This window comes from Sceloporus undulatus, chromosome 3 (assembly GCF_019175285.1).
Source record: "Sceloporus undulatus isolate JIND9_A2432 ecotype Alabama chromosome 3, SceUnd_v1.1, whole genome shotgun sequence".
Lineage (NCBI taxonomy): Eukaryota > Metazoa > Chordata > Lepidosauria > Squamata > Phrynosomatidae > Sceloporus > Sceloporus undulatus.
Genome location: NC_056524.1, coordinates 207,473,742 through 207,493,216, shown reverse-complemented (window position 1 = coordinate 207,493,216; position 19,475 = coordinate 207,473,742). Strand labels below are relative to the sequence as shown.

At 38.9% G+C, this 19,475-nt stretch overlaps 1 protein-coding gene across 1 annotated transcript in view; it reads left to right on the top strand.

The window, feature by feature from the left end:
* The window catches only part of SORCS3 (sortilin related VPS10 domain containing receptor 3), a 652,615-nt gene that overhangs the window by 393,410 nt on the left and 239,730 nt on the right, over positions 1-19,475 (top strand). Inside the window, exon 5 of the mRNA XM_042460847.1 lies at positions 10,897-10,970. Within this exon, the coding sequence (XP_042316781.1) occupies positions 10,897-10,970 (74 nt within the window). The remainder of the gene's footprint in view (positions 1-10,896; positions 10,971-19,475) is intronic.

Here is a 19,475-nt window from a genome sequence, read left to right as displayed (position 1 = left end):
TCTGCTGGAGAGTCTGTTAGTTTAAGAACACATTAACAAGACTTCTGATTGTACAGCAGTCTTCTTAGGTACAGACATTCATGTTTTTAGTGCTGTTAGCTATATTTAACAAGTATTCTCAAACTGGTAAGGTTTTTTTTAAGGATTGGTGTTGTATCACTTTGTCATTCTGCACTATGTGATTGGAGGAACACTACTTCTAATAAAACGGGAATATAGTATAAAAAGAATAAATTCACAGGTGATATTACTCACATTATGACTATAGTTATAACTTCATAAACTAAATGTGTGAAACTGCTGTCTGTGATCAGCCATTATGATTGTCACTTCAGGCAGTTAGATACAACTTTAATTACCTGTTTGGCCAATATTCATGAACTCACTCCTTGTCATTCCCAGCCAACTGATTTTTCTAGTCACAGTTATCACTGTTCACCAATGCAGTAGTCAGGATGGACCATATCTAGCAGCAGACATACCGCATCCCATCATGACTAGATGACTGACATGCTACAAGGACATAATGAGACAATAACATGGGCCAAGGTTTCTACTTTGACAAGAACTACCATTGTAAAATAATCCATAGTTTGCAAGACAGAGAAGATATAGTACTGGCAGGCTATAAACAAACAAACAAACAAACAAACAAGCTTCATTTATATACCTCTTCATACCACCTAAGCAGGGTCTAAGCAGTTTACAACTGTAAGCTAATTTGCCCCCAACAGTCTGGGTACTCATTTTAGCAACCTCGGAAGGATGCAAGCCTGAGTCAAGCTTGAGCCCTTTTGCTGCTCTTCAACTGGCAACTTTATGGTTTTGAGTGATTGGCTGCAGTACAGACATTTAACCACTGTGTCACTTACATAGCAGCCTAATGAGCGGGAAAGAGAGAGAGAACGGTTGAGAGAGGCCATCATAAAACTTATGACAAGGAAGCCCTGTTCAGATATTTAGAACCTACAGAGGCAAGGCAAAGTCATCATATCTATGTATCATGCTTCTTGCTGGGTTATCAGATAATACACTGGATTTTTTGAGCCATTTCACTAGTATCCTACATTAGATTTGACTCAACTGTGCATAAGATCTCTTGCACAAAGGAGAGATGAGAACATCAGTCACCCATTTCCTGAATGAAAGGGGAAGAGACCCTCTCAATCTGTTGACCAGTAAGTGGTGATTGAGAGACTTTCATGGTCGCTATGCATTCCCTCAATGAAGGGATACATTCATGATCCCTAGGATCATGAATGTGTAACTCTCAGTTACGCATTCATTACTACACAATATGTTTCCAGCATTATTTAATAATTTCATGTGTGTGCATGTGTATGCGTCTTCAATCTGTTGATTTATAGTGACTCTATGAATTGCACAAGATTTTCTCAGGCAAGGAATACTCAGAGTTGGTTTTGCTTGTTTCATATTCTGAAATATTGCCTACAGCACCTGGTATTTGTTGCTGGAATTACATACGTTTATAAATATTCTTTAATTGCAAAAGAAAGATAACCCCTCACAAAAAATACTTGTTACTAAAACCATTTGTTCATAATTAAGATAATTATTTTGTTCAAATTGTCTGTAAAGACATGAGATATCACTCATAAACTTAAATTATAGTCATGTCAATGTTATCTGCTGGCTTCTTATTTTCTGCCATCCTTTCCCAGAATATATTAAAGAACCACAATTTATTAAAATTGTCACCCTTTCCTAAACCCTGTATTTGTCATCCTTAACTATGTATATCAAATCCTACATTTTTGTCATCCATTCCATGACAGAAGGTATATGCTGTTGCTTCAAATTAGTGATGATGAGAATCTCAGTCACAGACAATGAGGGAATGTTCATTTCCCTAGCCTCTTGTAATTTGATAGACTCACTTTTACAGAACAATATTACAACTACATCAAAAGCCTAGTCATAGCCAGTCTTGTCTTTTATAATTTCCCAAACTGTCTATTCTTGTAAATCCTCATTCCAGGATAAATATAATTTAATCTCCTGGGCATTAAACTGAACCTGATCCAAATCTGGTAAAAAAGAAAGGGGGAAAAAACCACTTCCTTTTAAATTGAAATGTAATGTTTCTTGAAGGACATTAGTCTGTATTCAGTTTCATAAATTCATCCAGAATGGCCTTGTCCAAATATCCCTCCCATTTTCCTGGAAATGAGTTCTGATATCTGTCTGATTCTATAAGAATTTTATAAAATTACTTCAATAATCTTTTTGCCTGATTATAAAAATCACAAGTTCAGGTCCTGTACAATATCTTAAAGCTCTACATTTCTTAAACCGTTTACGATAAGTGCAGTGTGAAGACACTGAAAGTATGCCCATCCATCATCTCAATTAAGTTATCAAATGATCTCATTATCCCATTTACCACATCTTTAATCTGTGATATACCTGCTTCTTTCCAATATGTTATACCTCCCAATATACCGCTATCTTCCACCTCTTTATTACAGAAAATTGTAGTCAAAGGTGAAAAGCCAAGTTTAAATGTTCTCTTCATACCATTGCAAAGAGAGTAAAATCCTCCTGAATTAAGAATGAATATTTCCCATATCCTATTCACTGCATTGCTACAAAAATATTTGAGCTCATAAACTATCCCCTGTTGTTCTGTTATAAACATTATATCCTGAGTAAACTAGTTTTCTGTATGGCTTAACTGAGCTACATGATATCAAAGTTGAAAGTAACAAGATGTTGTTATAATAACATTGGGACTCATAGAGATATTCAAGTATTTCCTTTGACACACTGTGTGTGTGCAAGCATGCATGTATGTGTAGACTTTATCCAATCTTTCTAGACCATCCAAATGCTAAATGCAAGTCAGACACCAAAAACTGCACATTGATGGATGGCTGTGGACATTTACATAAAACTGAATATATCTGAAATATTTGATGTGCGCATTGAAACATGCAAACATTGAAACACATTGAACAAGGCACACATTTCAAATGTGTGCAAAACATCACTTAAGCACACTTTAGTCAATGAGGAAATGTATTCAAGCAATACATACAATTTTAAATGAAAATATGCATAAAACAGACAAATTATACTCTCTATGGCAGCAATCCAATATCCCATCAACCTTGTGTAGATATCCACATGCAGAGATATGCTATGCCATTTATACACAACTGCCATCCAGAACAGCAGCATTGCACAACATATGTCAATGGCCAGGTGCTGCTGTATAATGTGCACTGTGTAACTGTAGTGTACAACATTGCTGTATATGCAACTGCATTTCTACCACTCTGAACAGAATACATCTATTGTGCTTTGGCAAATAATTCATCCCACATGTGTGACGCTGCATATGCATGAATGTATCACTAACACAATGCTAGCTTATGTGGTTTGTTGTTGTCATTAAAATACAACAACAGAGACGCAGGGAGGTGGAAGAGGGACTAAATCAGTGGATATGGATTTCAAAGATATCCACAACCCTAGCCCACTCAGTGGCTCAATGATAGCACTGCTGTTCTGGATGTATTTAAGACCAATATGTTCAATCCTTGAGAAGATGAGTTATGTGCAATGTCCCCTTGAAGAAATTTAGAAAAATCTCCATGCAAACAGGCATTACAACAAACTGCTTTCATTCTCCTTTGCCCTGCATACCAGCCGACAGCAAATGGCTTGCTAATGCCATCTATATTTCTCTTGGCTGCATTTGACATCTCCTCTGGGCCCGGAAAGCAAGGTGAACAGGAGGCACATTGTGCACTCAGCTTTTATGCTTGCAGAAGCCTTTAGTTTATTGGCTTTCTTTAAGTAATGTGTAATTGACCTTTATATTTGCATACATGATTAATGTCGGGCAAGCTGTGATAAAACAAAGTGGGGCTAAAGGGACCTCCCTCCCCTCCTCCATCCCTTAATAGCTGCATGGTGTAACAACTGCTTTTCTTGATCATCTGATTTCAGTGGAAATTCAAAGAGTGCCACTAGAATGAAATGAAGGAGGGAAGAAAAGTCCAGCCCCATCAAATGAAATGTCTCCTTCTTATCTCTTTATCTGAATCTGCCTAAAGGCTACAAGTTCAATTTAATCCTTCTACCATCAGTCAGCCTGAGATCTAATAATAAGAAGAAAAAAGCAGCTCAGCAGCTGGTCTGACTCCTGCAATGATAGACAGAAGGATGCTTTTGAGTGAGTAACCGTAGGGCACATAACTAACTGCAATGAAAAGGGCTTAATGCTTCAGAGCTGGCCATATCTACAGCTGTTATAAGAAACCATGCTTTTCTTTTTTTAAGTACTTATATGAGTCAAATTAAAATCTCTGAAGCCAAATAGGAGCCACTGTGATGCTCAGTCCCTTGTAGAAAATAAATGGGGTTGGATTTGATCACACATTACTGCTAAGGGACATAGAATCTGGTCACTTAACCCCCAGCATTCATGTGTCACACAAATGCTGGTGGTTTCTCTCCATTGTTGCAAAGGCAGGTCAGCATGGGGTTGAGGCACACATTTGATTACAACTACAGTCTTCAGTACACTATACTGGTAACATTTTGTTTTTCTAGAGGTACTGTGTCTTAACCAAATTCAGAATGTTGGCTTGACCCTGGAAGACTAAAATGGCCTGGAAGAAGAAAAGTGTAAAGGTTATCCCTTCCCATAGGACCCTTCCCATAGGACCCTAACCACACTGATCACCTATGGAGGTCAGTAAGACAGGGCATTTCTAGACATTGTATCCTGACTCTAGAATTTTCTCTGTCTTAAGATATTTACCCACTTCCAATTATTTTGCTTGGCACGGCTTTTGAGCTGAGGGTAGAAATTCCATTTATTGGGTATGTTCCAATTTGCACTACAAGTCCTCCCACACCATTTTTTTATGCTCACTCTCTTGTGACTGGATTGTTTTTATTGTATTTTATGGTTTTGATTTGTATTTTGTTTTTCTCTGATCAGCCTATTTTGATGTTACTTTAAAGACTGAACTTGGAAATATGTATAAAAATAAATACCAAGTCAATCATCATGGCTGTATTCTACAGAATTCTGGGATTTCCTCAGAATTCTGTGCTGCAGCTCAGGAATGCATTAGTGCTCCTTAACAGGGATCTGTCTACGTAGCTCATAAAACTACAAACCCCAAGATTCCTAGGGTGCTGTAAGTAAATAATGAAGATACACTATAGTACATATCAACTGGATGAAGCTTACCGAGGCAATGTTTTCCATTTGAATCTTTCCCCAGCATTTTCTTATACCACACTGCTCAGGATGTCCCCCTGCAGTCCCTGGAGAGACCTCTGAGGGACACATGAGATATATAGTAAGGGGAAGAGATAATGGGAAACTTTCTTTCCTTAAATTTGCTTGGATTAACTTTAAGATCTATGACATCCTTATTCAACATGCTTCCTATAAGTTAGATCATCTCATTTTCTTCGTTTTTTTAGCTGTAAGTATGGTTTAAGTAACAAGACCACTTCTGTGCTCTCACAATTCCCCCATTTTTATCACTGTTTTTTAACTTTCAACAAAACTTTTGAAGCATCTAGAATTTAAGGATGATAGAATCATTTTTAAAGAAAAAAAATAGAAATAAACAAGTGTGAATCTTCTCACCACCTTAATATTTCAAGCAAAATGTCCCTTAAAAAATAAGAGGTACAAGTGGGAAATGAACATTCACAAGAGATTTCTTTTAATTTCTCCCAATAATCCTTAGAGACTATTTTACTGAAGTGGGTAAAAATGTGTGCAAAACTTCAGAACTGGGAAAAGCTGGTTCTTTGCCATAAAGCTTGAGAAATATCAAGGTTTTTTTTTTCAGTTTCAATGGAAATTCAAACAGTTGATGGGCACAATCCAATAGAGCTTGTTTCTCTGAAGGACTTTAGGATTCAGCAGAAGTCTCCTCTTCCAGCAGATCATTATGTGCATCACTCCCATCCATCATACCCTGACAGAATACCCCAGATACATTTGAGGAATGCTTGATTAGCAGAGCTCTACCACTGGCAAAGACATGCCAGTGGAACAGCTCAAGAGTAGATTTGTGTTGCAAGAACAAGCACATTTATGCTAGATTCTTCACTCTGTGGTCACATCTGAGTCAATGGTGCAGCTATACATCAGATTCATAGCTGATATAGGAAATTTCCTTCCCATGAATGTTGATGTGTGTGTGCGTGTGCATGTGTGTGAGAGAGAAACTATACCTGCATAGATAATCACCTGCACCCATCATCACGAGAAAGCATATGGAGCAGTGAAGCTCTGAACCTACACAAAGAGAAAATAATTTCAATGAGAAGTCATGTAGAAGTGGCTATATCTCCCTGGGCCTAATTATGTGTGTTTAAGGGATTGTACTGGTGGGAAATGGTGAGGAGAAGGCTCTTTGGACATGAAAGGAGCACTTCACAAAAAATGATCAACCACAAATGACACTTGGTAACAGAAGGACATTACTAACAGTTTTCTGCTTAGAACTTTAACAGGTACGTCACCCAACTACAATCACAAAATATCCATCTACATTCAAATAACTGCCAGGAAACAGCCCCTCACAGGTAAGCAAGAGAATGTACAGTGTACAGTAATAAGAGTCTGCCATGCATCCTCCCCTTTCTGTTAGCTTTATATGAATACTGAGTCTTACCTGAACAACATTGTCCTTCCTCCTCTTCCTATAAAAGTGGGCAGCAGTATCTCCCACAGGGAAAACTCTTATCCCTACATGCAGTAAGCTCTATGTTGGCAAAGTCTTAAACATTCATGAAAACACTTCTGTCTTGAAGAACCATAGCCCAATTGCATGGAGAAGAATAAAACTGCACACTCAGTGTTTCACTAGAAGGAATAGAAGGTAAGTATGCTTTCAGTCACAGCTGTCTCCTGGTTCCCCAGATGCACAGAAGACTGGAATATGAACCCAGATTGTGCATCCATTTGCTAGTACTCATTCTTTTTTCTCATTTACTCCTCTCTCAATTCCTTACAAATATCTAGACTGTTTCCTTTTTTCCTTATTTGTCTTTTCTTGCTTTTTTCCAGGCCACCTGGAATGGAGAGAATGGAGAGGATTCTTTCCATATCTGTTTTGTGCAAACCAGGAGAGAGGACCACCTGTTAACAATTGTAGTTACTTGGATACGCCTGGTTGTTTCTGGGTGCATTTGGCAATATAACACCTTGTCCTCTGCAGGCACCATGACTTATAGATATCCAAATGTATTTCTACCACTGAGCTAATGCCAAAAGGGACCCTACATCTACTGTGCTGTTCTCTGCTGCATTAACAAGAGCTCTGCTTGACTAAACCAAACAAATATGTCTTCCCTTTTCAGGATCTTACCCATCCTTGATTCTATCAAATAAAAACTTCCACATTATGCTATGTGTTGCTTCTTTTTCTTTGGGAGTGCTAGAAGGTGTTCCTTTCCTACATCTAAGCAGGAATAGTGTTCATCGGGCTTTGGGATGGGACTTGGAAGTAGGTGCAGGAAGCTATTCAGATTCAATGGAATGGCTCTTGCTCCTTTTCTGACTTTTTCTAAAATCAAATCCTTTCTTCCCTGAACAGCAAAGCTGTGTGGACAATACACTGTGTGCCTTCTCCTTCGTGTCATTTGCATACACTATTCTGATAACTGTCGTTTAACACTTTCAGTCTAGCCTTCCAGCTGCATTATATACTTATCTTTGTGCCAAAGGTAATAAAAGGAGGTGGCTGATCAGAGATCATGAGGTTGTTCCCCAAGGGAGATTAGTCAAACAAATTAATGAAACCAGTTTTAAGGAATCTGCAAAAAGCAATGTGACTAGGATTATTTTTTCCCTTGAGACTTTAGGCAGGAAACAGTTTGACTGCCACTCTGAAGTTCAGAAGGGAAGTCTTTGCTGTACAAGGCCCAAGATGATGTAGTTAGGGGTGAGTAGTAGTGGTAGGAAGAGGGGGAAATTGTGCATTTCCAGTAGGCTATAAAACTGCAAGTGGAGTTTTGGTTGTGATTTCTAGTTTTGAGTGGGTCCATTTTCATGACTTTGGCAATTGTGAAAAGTTATGTAACTGTATATAAGTCTTCCATTGATTTTAACTCTGATTTTATACTACTGTTTTAATATCTTGTCTGGTTTAATCTCTTTTTAGTATTACTATGTTTTCATACTGGGGGGGGGGGGGATAGGCGTTTTAAAATTTTAACTGTATCCTCTTTTATTGTTGTAATCCGCTTGGATTCCAAGTGATTAAGCAGAATATAAATGATGATGATGATGATGATGATGATGATGATTATAGCACACTGCAGTGGCATTTTTTGAATTTTTTTTTGTGGGGGGGAAGTGTTGTGGAGACTTTTTCAAGATCCTGGGGAAGCAAAAAAAAAGTTTTTAAAAATGGGGGGGGGGGGGGGGTACATGCAGCCTGTGAATTTCATTTCCCTTATTCCTGGTTCACATAGTTGTGTCCCACCTGTATTATTTTCTTATTTCATTATAGATACCGTCAGACAATTGTACCTAAATTAATGTGAACCCAGGGAAGTACTTTGTGGTAATCTTGTGACACTAAATACATCATCCCAAAGAGTGTGAATATAAACTTTCTATTCAATGTCCCACTTTTAAAAAAAATGAAATATCTGTTCAGTGCAAATTGCTTGTTCATGTACTAGTTATGCCCCAGCTGAGGAAGTGTATAGGCTCAGTGTGAACTCCCATTCTGTTTTGTACTGTCCAGGCAAAGGTGGATGAGAGTAAAAAAATTCCACAGTAGGAATCCTCTAGCACAGAGGTTCCTAACCTTTTCTTCACTGCCAAGACTTAATTCATGATTTAAAATCCTAAAGTGCCTCAAATATTTATTTAAAGTTACTCATGAAGTCTCTTCAAATTTGGAGAGAGGGGTGAAATAAGTAAATGCACACAACTCCTATTATAATATTTTTTTCTTGGGATGATACCAGACATCATCATCATCATCATCATCATCATCATCATCATCATCATCATCCTTAACATCAAACCATAGCCTACTGTTACTTGTTAATTGTAACTGGGTAGGCACAAGTGTAGTATCAGACTGAAGTCTGTGAGTGTGTATGTGTGTAAATTGTCATTTTTTAAATGTACGTTTTACTGATCATTTCATGGGGGTGCTCAGCTATGCTGCGGTCTTCATCTAATGTTGCCTGGTCATTTCACGATAGGCTCAGCTCTTGGGGATGGGGGTTGATTGCTTCCAAAGAAGTGGGTTTATATCCACAAAAACTCATGCAAAAATAAAAACTAGTTAGTCCTTCTTTTAATGCTGCAAGAAACTTAGTATGGCTATTTCTTTGAAAACATTATTCCCCTTCTCCCTACACACACTGGAAAATTTGCAGAGTTACCAAGAAAACATTATGATATGGTTGTTATATGTCAGAATCAACTGCAAGACACAGAACAATCACAAATTTCCTTGTGTTCTTTATGTGTTGTGCAGAAGCAATTGTGCTGGGATTGTGTACACAATGTGAGTCTATTGACCTTTTTGTGTGTGGGGGCAGCATGTGGATGTCATTGCCAGCACTGTCCCTGGGTTGTTGAGAGCTTCCCAATATTTTTTCCCATTACTACTTCCATGTTTCTCCCACCCCTCCCAGGCTCCCATGTTGGCATCTCCCCACTGCTGGCATAATATTTTTGTATGGGATGGCCCTCTGCTCAGATGCATTATGTTTGCTGAGTCCAGGCGTATGCAAGAAAGGAATAAATAATAAATACAAGCACACATGTATACACAGATTAAATTTTTTTAAGCTTCTCTTCTGAAGTTGCTGGCACTGCCATGATTTATAAAAACAGATACAACTTCTAAGTTGAACACAAAACATAGGATGTCATAAAGTTCAGTTCCACAAGTGAGACATTTGAAGAACAAAGGCCTAAAACAAACAGGCCAAAAGGAGCTGCTTCCTGCTACTTCAGAGACCTGGCGCTGAAATGACGCATGCCCCCAGAGTGGCAGGAAGTTGCTCTGAGATCCCCAAAAGCATCCCAAAGCCACTGGAGAAAGGGGCAGAAAAAAACTGCTCATGCTGGCTTTGGGACTGCAGTGGTGGCCCAGTTTAAGAGACTGTGCAGTCGACACAGTCCCTGACCGATCACGGGCTGATCGCTGGTAGACTGGGCAGAAGCTGCTCCTTCATGACTATCTGGTTTGCCCCAAAGACATACAAAACCAAAATAGGCACTTCTGTCCAGAGATGGAGCAGCTGCTTAAACCTCCTGTTGTGGCTGACCTTATCTTAATACTTCTGAGATGGCTGTCATTGCCATCTCTTAGCCTAGAAAAGTGGAATGTAGGCCCGATACAGACAGGCCAAAATAAAGCTGCTTCAGGTCACTTTGGAGATATGCTGTTTAAATGTTGCATGCATCCTAAGAGTCCGGAAGCTGTGCCAAAGCTGTGCTCCAGTCATTAGGAATGGATTGTGGCTTTGGTGCAGCTTCCAGAGTCTTAGAACGCATGCAACATTTAAACAGCATGCCTCCAAAGTGACCTGAAGCAGTTTTATTTTGGCCTGTCTGTATGGGGCCTCACTTTGTTGAATATAAGTCTAGTTTAGGACCAGCTCACTGTTGGAATATTTAATTCTGAGCACCAACAGGATGGGCCCATACTGAGAGAAAAGTGAAATATAAATTAACTATTTTTTTAAAGAGCTTTAATAACAGACTACTGAATATTAAATACAATTCTGTTTGATCTGAATGGTCAGCCCATTCTTTCTGAATGATTGCTACATGTAAAAATGAACACTTTTCCTATGAAATACTATGTTATCAAATGTCATATGTACTTTACTCTTCTTTCACTTCCTTTCTTTTAGCTCTACAGTTCAATGGATTTTGGAAGAAGATGGCAGATCATGCATGAGCGGATCACGCCCAACCGATTTTACTGGTAAATCTCTTCTTGTTTTGCTGTCATTGTTTATTATAGCCATGGCATAGTAAAAATTGTATCCTACTGAGAAAAGAAGAAAATATGAAATTTATTGGCGGGGTACAGACCGCCCAAAAAGGGTGGTCTGCCCGCACCTTGTTTTGCTGCGCGAGGAAGCTGCAGCGGACAAACTGCGCGCTGTTTGTTCCTCGCACAGCAAAAAGAACCCGCAAAAAGTGGATTCTTTTTTCAGCGCCATTGTGACGTTGCAGTGCACCAATGGCACACTTGTCACGTCACAATGGCATTGCAACGTGCGGATGCTAAGCGTCCATTGTGTCAAATCTGTACAGGGTGCCGCCATCTGTACAGAGTGCTGCCATTTTGTACAGGGTGCCACTATTTTGATGCCATCGTCATGTGCAAGGGGCGTATGGAAGCGCTGCCCCTCGCACGTGACGATGGTGCCCCATTGTGCCCGTCTGTAGAGCACCATTGTCTTCTTCAAAAGGGTTGCTTCATTGTACAGTGGACCCACTACACTGATGAGCTAGCGATGGACAGATTCAAATGCCTGCAGGTCACCATCCCTCACCTTATTCAGTGGCAGTGCATGCATGCAGATGGGCACATAGCACTGCTCATTGAATAACAAGAGGTGCAACTGTCCCCTTTTTTCTACAGCTGCAGGAGCCCCTGGAATCAAATTTGCATGGATGGGAAGGGTCCAGTGTATTGAGTCATTATACCATCCAACCAAAGTTGCACCATCTTAATGGAGTAATGCTAAATGCTAAATGCACCAAAGCCTATCCAGCTCCTGCCAGCACACTGATCTATATGCTGTCCTTACCTATGGAAAGGGAGCATGTTCTAGGAGAGTTTTCCTGCCTACTTTCTCGTGATTGTGTGTCCTTTGAATATAGGGAAAACATTGACACAGGGTATTCTGAAGTTGTATTTCAACATGTGTTTTGAAATGTACAATGCAGGAATGATGCAGTACATGCTAAATTCTTTCTTGAACATGTAGTTAATTATTATATACTGTTCAGAATTTATGTTGCAGAGTTCATTCTCAACAAATGTGCACTGGAGTATTTGTCTCAAATATTACAGGTCTAATGGGTCTGTATTATGAGTCTACACAGTATATCTAGTTCTACAAGCATATATTATATGAATTAACCCTTGGAAAACCGAAGTCTTGTGTTGGAAACCTCATTTTATACATTATGGACACCAAATGTGTAAACTGGTTGTTGCATATAGTCCAGTTTTTGGTTTGTGGATATGAAATCAAATTAATATTTAAATCATTTACAGGCAAAGGAATCCCATAGAGGTTAGGGTGCAGATAGACAGGGGAAATCTGTGGTGTTTTGCCCTTTGCATCCAAAGGTTTGTGCGCCTATAGCAAGCAGTGTGGGAGAAAGGGGTTGGCTTCATATATTTTCTTTTTAAATTTTCCTCAGTTACCCATATCATTATTTATATGACCTATATAACTCATATTGCTTGGTGATTAACTTTCCATCCCAGTGTTCAGTCTGTTCAGGCTTAGATCCACCATGGGTAGAACTGTGAAGCAGCCATCAGCTTTTAATTTTCCCACAATGCAGGAGCACTCCTCCTTCCTTTATGCATCTTTATAGTTTCTAATTTAGTACTTAACTAATCACAGGAAGTGGTGACTATAGGAAAGTCAATTATCAGGAAAGATTGTCAGTTAAAATCCTTGATTTAGCTTTATCGAAAAGCTTATTTTCCCTAGTTTTTCCCCACCAAAATACCCTAAAGACACCAAATTCTGTCTGATCTTGGAAGCTAAGCAGAGTCAACCTTGGTTAGTACTTTGATGGGGGATCCAAGGTTAGTACTTGGATGCCAATGAATAATAAATGTTGTAGTTTTATTTCAGAGAAAGGAACTGGCAAAACCACTTCTAAGGATCCCTTGCCTTGATAGAGCTCTCTCTCTCTCTCTCTCTCTCTCTCTCTCTCACACACACACACACACACGTCCTAAGTACAACAGGACATAGGACAAATGTGTGTGTGTGTGTGTGTGTGTGTGTGTGTGTGCCTTCTAGTTGCCTGTTGACTTATGGCAACACCATGAATTTCAGAGTGTTTTCTTAGGCAAGTAATTCTCAGAGCGGTTTTGCCATTTCATTCCTCCAAGATATAGCCTACAATACTTGGTATTCATTGACATCTAATTCGTCCCATCATTTACTGTTTTGTGGAATTGCTGTTTCTGAGTTCATGTTTAACTAGAAAATGCCCAAAATGAATTCCTGGATTGACACATAGCAGAGTGTGCTGCAGCATTGATCAATTGTGTGTTACATTTACACCTCTATCTCCATGGTATTTATTGAAGAGCAGTGCCACTGGGATACTCACATGTTGTTGTTGTTTTGCACTGTTTTATCGATGCACCCATGTATATGATAGCACACAGGAGAACAAATGACATGTCTGATGTGAAAAAAAACCCTGAAAGGTGTGGTATACTATGTCTTCATGTCCTTCAGTACAGAATAAAGCTATAAGAAACTGACCAACTAATGATTCTGCATTCATTCATTACTCTTTGGATGCAAGACCAAGTAATATGGAATCTTCTTAAATTGAGGCAGGATCTACATTGTATCAGAGAAGATGCCAGCCACAGATGCTGGCGAAACATCAGGAAGAAACTCTTCTAGAACATAGCCACATAGCCTGAAAAACCCACAAAAAACCATTATGGGATATTTTTTGAATTGTTTCTTGTAGAGCACAGCAGTGTATAATATCCTGTATATTTCTTTGTCACACCAATGAATAGTATTGAATTTGTGTGGAATGTTGCATCACTTCAGAATGGAAATTGGCATTACATTCCTGGTACAGAAAAGAGGGAAACTGTTTTCTGTTCTCCTGAAGGCCACTTCTGTTTAGATGCTGAGATCAAAATGCTGGCCTCTCTTAGCCCCTGAATGTACTCTTAGCAGTATTTCCTAGAATACACTATAAAGTTCTGCAGCTGCAAAGACCCAACTGCATGTGTAAGGGGGGAAAAGTGTTTATGAAACTTTGTAGGTGTATTTGGGCAATCCTGATAAAAACAGGCATTTAAAGGGCTGAAGAATTGGACAATTTCATGACGATGGGGGGCAACCCTCTATGTTTTCCCCACAGAGCTGTTTCCTCCTCCCACCTACCATGAAAAAAAAGGAAGAACAAAAGTTGTGAACTTGGTTCTGCAGGCTGAACCCAGTCCCACCAAGATAATACATTGAAAAGCAAGGTTATCATGCACCAAAAGCCATACAGCAGAGAAAATGCAAAAAAAGAAAGGTCATATAAGCAGTTCAAAGAAATCCAGAATATAAGGATAGACATAGCCTTCAGTAAAACAGATTGATATAGGAATCATGTGCCCCATGTTGAGGTAGTAGTGGGAAAGGAAGAACAACAGAAAAATGTTGTGCAGATTAGCCCTGGGAGAAATTTGAATGAGGAGAAGCATCCTTAATGTGTTCAGTAGTTATTTCTTTGTGCCCCTCTCCTCCTCCTCCTCCTCCTCTTCTTCTTTTTTTTTTTTGTTTTTTTTGTTTGGAGGAAGGGGTACCTACATAAATCCATATTTTCACTTTGGGATAATGTCTGGCATCCTGAGTTTAAAAGATTCCTCCTCTTCTATAACTCCTTTGAGTCTATAGTTAGCTCATGGTTTATGCTGTCTGTCATTTTCCAGCATCTTATTAAATTTGCAACCAAGTGAAAATGTCCTTTACTCAGTCGGGAAGGGAAACTCTGCATTTCCAAACACATCAGTCAAGCCATTCTCCTAATTCTCTTAGTGACATGCTCTCTTTACTGATTCCCATGGGGTGATGTTAAAAAGGAGAAAATGAGTGCCCGAGTGCTCAAGTGAAGAGGTTACGGTACAGTCTAGTTTATAACAATGTCTCTTTCTGTTTTCCCCTCCACTGCATAATTGCCTCTATTATTCTTTCTCATGTCATATCTGTTGTGTAAAGAGAGTTCATTCGTGCACGTGGTCTCCTCTGTTTCAAAACCATATTTCCCTCCCCTGAGAAATAAGTTGTGGAAAAATCTCTATATTATTCTAACCTCTATACTGTATTATACTAAGAAAGTATATGTTACATGTGTCCAAGGCATATGGGCGATAGGCAAGGAGATAAGTGGGATATACATTCTATAAGTAAGTAAGTAAGTAGGTAAATAAATAAATAAATAAATACTATCTTTCTGCTAGCAGGAATCCTACATCAGGAGACAAATTTCCTTACTATCTTTCTGCAAGTGGGTAAACCCCCTTTTTATTTCAGCAAGCCACTGGAGATTACTCTTTTTTAAGAGAGTAAGGAGATTACTCTTTAAAAACAACAACAACAGAGAGAGCATTTTACTCCCCCAAGTGTCATCTTTTACTGTGGAAGATCCACCTCAGAAAAATTCTGACTCAGCTGTAGCCCCTTTGTGTGGGGAATTCACTGCTTCTTACAGCTGTGCAAGCACAGGGAGAGTATTGTCTGATGGTTCCAGAGACAAGGCCAATTTTCAGGACACAATTATGTAAGTAATTTTTGTCACACACTTGATGGTGTTCTTGAAACTGAAAGTAGATGGTCTGAGCGCTAAGATAGTGAAGAACTTCTACACAGAAACCACTCTTGGCTTCCTATCCTACTGCTGATCGTTTTCTTTTGCTGTTAATCCAGAGGTCAGTCTTGCTGCCCTAAGGATGAAAGGAGGTGTTGTCTCTTAGGACTTATAGGAGATGAAAGAAATGCTGACCACCTGTTGTTTGGGCTCTGGAAGGATCAGACTGGCAGAATGTCTCTCATCTTTGAAAGGCAAAAGCTCCACATGGAAAAGATCCAGAGCCTGGAAAGTTGCTTTTAAGCAAGTAATTTGTTATAGTTACACTCAAAATTGGTTAGAATTCAAAAATATAGTCATGTTAGTCTGTACCATCAGTATGTAGGGAGATCTTTTATCACCTTTGAGACTAACTTAAATAAGGAAGTTATCAGCATGAGCTTTCATAGACTTCAGTCTACTTCCTCATGTGAATACACCTGAGGAAGTAGACTGAAGTCTACAAAAGCTCATGCTGCCAACTTCTATATTTCAGTTAGTCTCAAAGGTGCTACAAGATCTTTCTACATCAAAATTGATTAGATAGCATGGCAGTTTGTTTTTTTACTGGATGGCCCTTGTGGTCTCTTCCAACTGTATGATTCTATAATTCTGTGACATGTGTAATATGTATTGTGCAAAGTTTGTCATTGTGCGGGGCATTCACTAGAAGTGGGGTTGCTGAGTTCCAAAAGTTGAGAGATGTATGCTGTGAGGGAAGATAAATGAATGTCTCTTGAGTACCATACTTACTGTGTTTCAAGCTAAAATCAGTTTATTAACTTGGCTTATAAATAAGTTTCTGCCCACTCAGAGGTTGCTGATTGTATCTCCCAAATTTTATTTTCCTGGAATAGTGATAAACTATGTATATAAAAGGGGAAAATACTCCTCATGTTTTCATTACGCCCTTAAGCCACACCAGCAAGACGTGCTAAAGGTCCAGAGCAAAGGCAAATAACAATATCGAAGCACCTTTCCACTGGGAAGTTCTTGCTGGAAAGGGTTGTGTCAGTCTTTTAAATCTAGATATTTATAGTACTGACTAGAATTGATGTGCATTGCATTTCAGATTATTTTTCAACATAGTTTCTTATGTCTAAACAAGGAGTAATAAATCATCATCATCATCATCATCATCATCATCATCATCATACCCATTCTTATTTCTATCCTGTCTTTCCCCCAGATTTGGACTCAAAGTGGCTTACAAGGATTTTAAAAAATGTTAGAAATTCACAAGATACAAAAGTTTAAACACAAACAATTTTTTTAAAAAAAGGTTAAAACATATATAATTAAAATCACACACACAACAACAACATTGTTATTGTTAGTAATTTATTAATGCTTAGACCAAAGGCCATTCACATACACACAACAACATAACAATTAGCAATATTCAGCCTTCTGTGTAAGGTGGGTCTTATATAATCACTCCTTAAAAGCTTTTTGTAATAGAGAAGTCTTTGCTTATCTGCAAAAAGATATGATGAAATGCCACTCTAGAGGGCAACAGAATCAAATAGCCTTTGAGGTTGCTCCCTATTCACTGGTACAGCTTGACTAACCAGGCCAAGCTGTCACCTCCATCTGGCCTCTTTTTATGGAGGCCATCAAAAGGGCCGTCTTCCCGGCATCAGCTTTGCTGTGCAGGTCAGGGACTGAGTAGGGAAGGTACCAGTCTAATTTTTCTGGGAAGGGAGTTCCAGAGACTAGGGACAGCCACTGAGAAGGCCCTCTTCCCACCAGATGTACCTGTAAGGGAGGTGGGACAGAGAGAAGGACCTCTCCAGCAGATCCCAAAACACAAGCTGGTTTGTAAGGGAGAATAAGGCCCTTCAAATAACCTAGCCCTGAGCCATTAAGGTCATAACTAGCACTTTGAATTGTACTGGAAATGGACTGGCAGCCAGCAGAGCTGTTGTAACAAGAGAGTTGTGTGCTCCCTGCAATCAGCACTTGTTAGTAATTTGGCTGCAGCCCTTTGGACCAGTTGAAGTTTCTAAATATTCTTCACGTAGCCTCATGTGGAATGTATTACAGTAATCCAACTGGGATGTAAATAATTGTGACTAGGGTTAACTATGGTTTCTTAAAACAAGTCAGAGCCTTTACTCAGGATCTAAAGTTGACTTACTTCAATAAACCATAGTTAACATTAACCAATTTGTCTTCATTTGGACATAATATTGAATAATGATTACTTGAAAACAGAATCAGATGCTTTCAGTCTTGTCCTTCCAGCTATTAGGGCAAGTGGACAAGTCCATGGCTTCTGCATGTAACTTCTTACCCATAGGCCACATTTACACATTATGTCCAAATTCATTGTGTGCAAAAGATATTTTAAAATTGCATGATTTTTTTTTTTTTTACTCATTTTCAGAATTAGTGTGAGTCTTCATTTTTAAAGTAAAGGTCTGGCAGTACTTCTTGCAGAAGGCATTTTATTTTAAGATGTCTGATGTGATCATCTGATTAATTTCTTTTTTAGCAAGTGGTGCCGCAAGACATTTGGAAGCTTCTCTGTCATTAAGTTTAAACCACTCTCACATTTAGCAGATTGAGTGGAATGCATGCTGTGTACTAAACACAGTCTCTTATCATGCCAAAACAGACAAGACACTTCCCCGCTTGTTTTGAATGTGAACCATTTTGTATAGCTCAGTAACATTCCATTAAAGATAAGGAGATTCTTCTTTTATGCCTTCCCCCCGCTGGAAATTAACAAACTCTTTATAGATGACTATACATCAGCAGCTATATGAGGCAGAATCCATTCTCAGCAAGAAGAGAGAATTGAAACTCCTGTCCTTTTGTTTCCTGGTATTCCCCAGAGCCTCCTCTTTACAAGGAGCTTAGTTTAATTTTGCCATTATTAAGTAGAAGAGACATGAAACTAGAGAAGAACTTCAGATAGAAAAACTGGGATACACCACAGTTCTTTTAAGTAAAGTAGGTTATGTGAGTTTCCATCAGCTAGGTTTTTTTTTCCCATAGCAAGTTTTGACAGCAGTGTAGAGAAATCATTGTCTTTTATTGCTGTGCATAAGAATAATTGGACTACTTGATAGCAATTGCATTTGTTTAGATGGCAAGAGGAGTTTATAACAAGCCCCTGGATGACAGTTGTCAGTATCAAGGATATACCGTGTATCTTATCCTTCGGTCATAAAGAGAAACCTTTATGAATGTAGTTGAGTTATAGAAAATTGTTGCACATGCTAAGAAAAGAGATAAAACAATATGTAAACAATTATTTAGGTCCAGGATATCCTCTTGCTCCCTAATATGCTGAAGTGTAGCTACTCTGGACTCCAGCTGCTGGACTTTCTCCTCCAAGAGTACTACCAACTTGCACTTGCTGCATGTGAAGTTCTCCACATCTGTAGGCAAGAAGACAAACACCCCACAAGTGTTTCATGTGACTGCAGCAGTTCCCTCAGTGTCCATACTGAGAAGTCTGAAATAATCACTGATACAGGACTGTTGGCTTCCTCCTAAAAAAAAATTCTGATAAACACGAATGTAAAAGGACCTCTTGACCTGGCCTTTTCACCAATCTCTGTCACTGAGGTCAATGTTCTGGGGATACAACTTTATAAAGATGTCCTGGTTGCCAGTACGTTCTAAGGGTAAGTTTCTGACTCACTACCTCTGAGCAAGAAACTCCCAAAATCCCTTTTTGAAAAAAGCAAAAAATGTAAAGGATAACCTGTAAAGACAAAGTTTGCTGTTCCTTTGCTGCCTCTGCTGTACTTTTATCTAGGTGAAAAAATTTTGTATGTCATTAAGCTCACAGCTCTGGGAGGGGTTATATAGAGCTAAACTCCTAGCTCCATCCCCTAGTGACTCACAT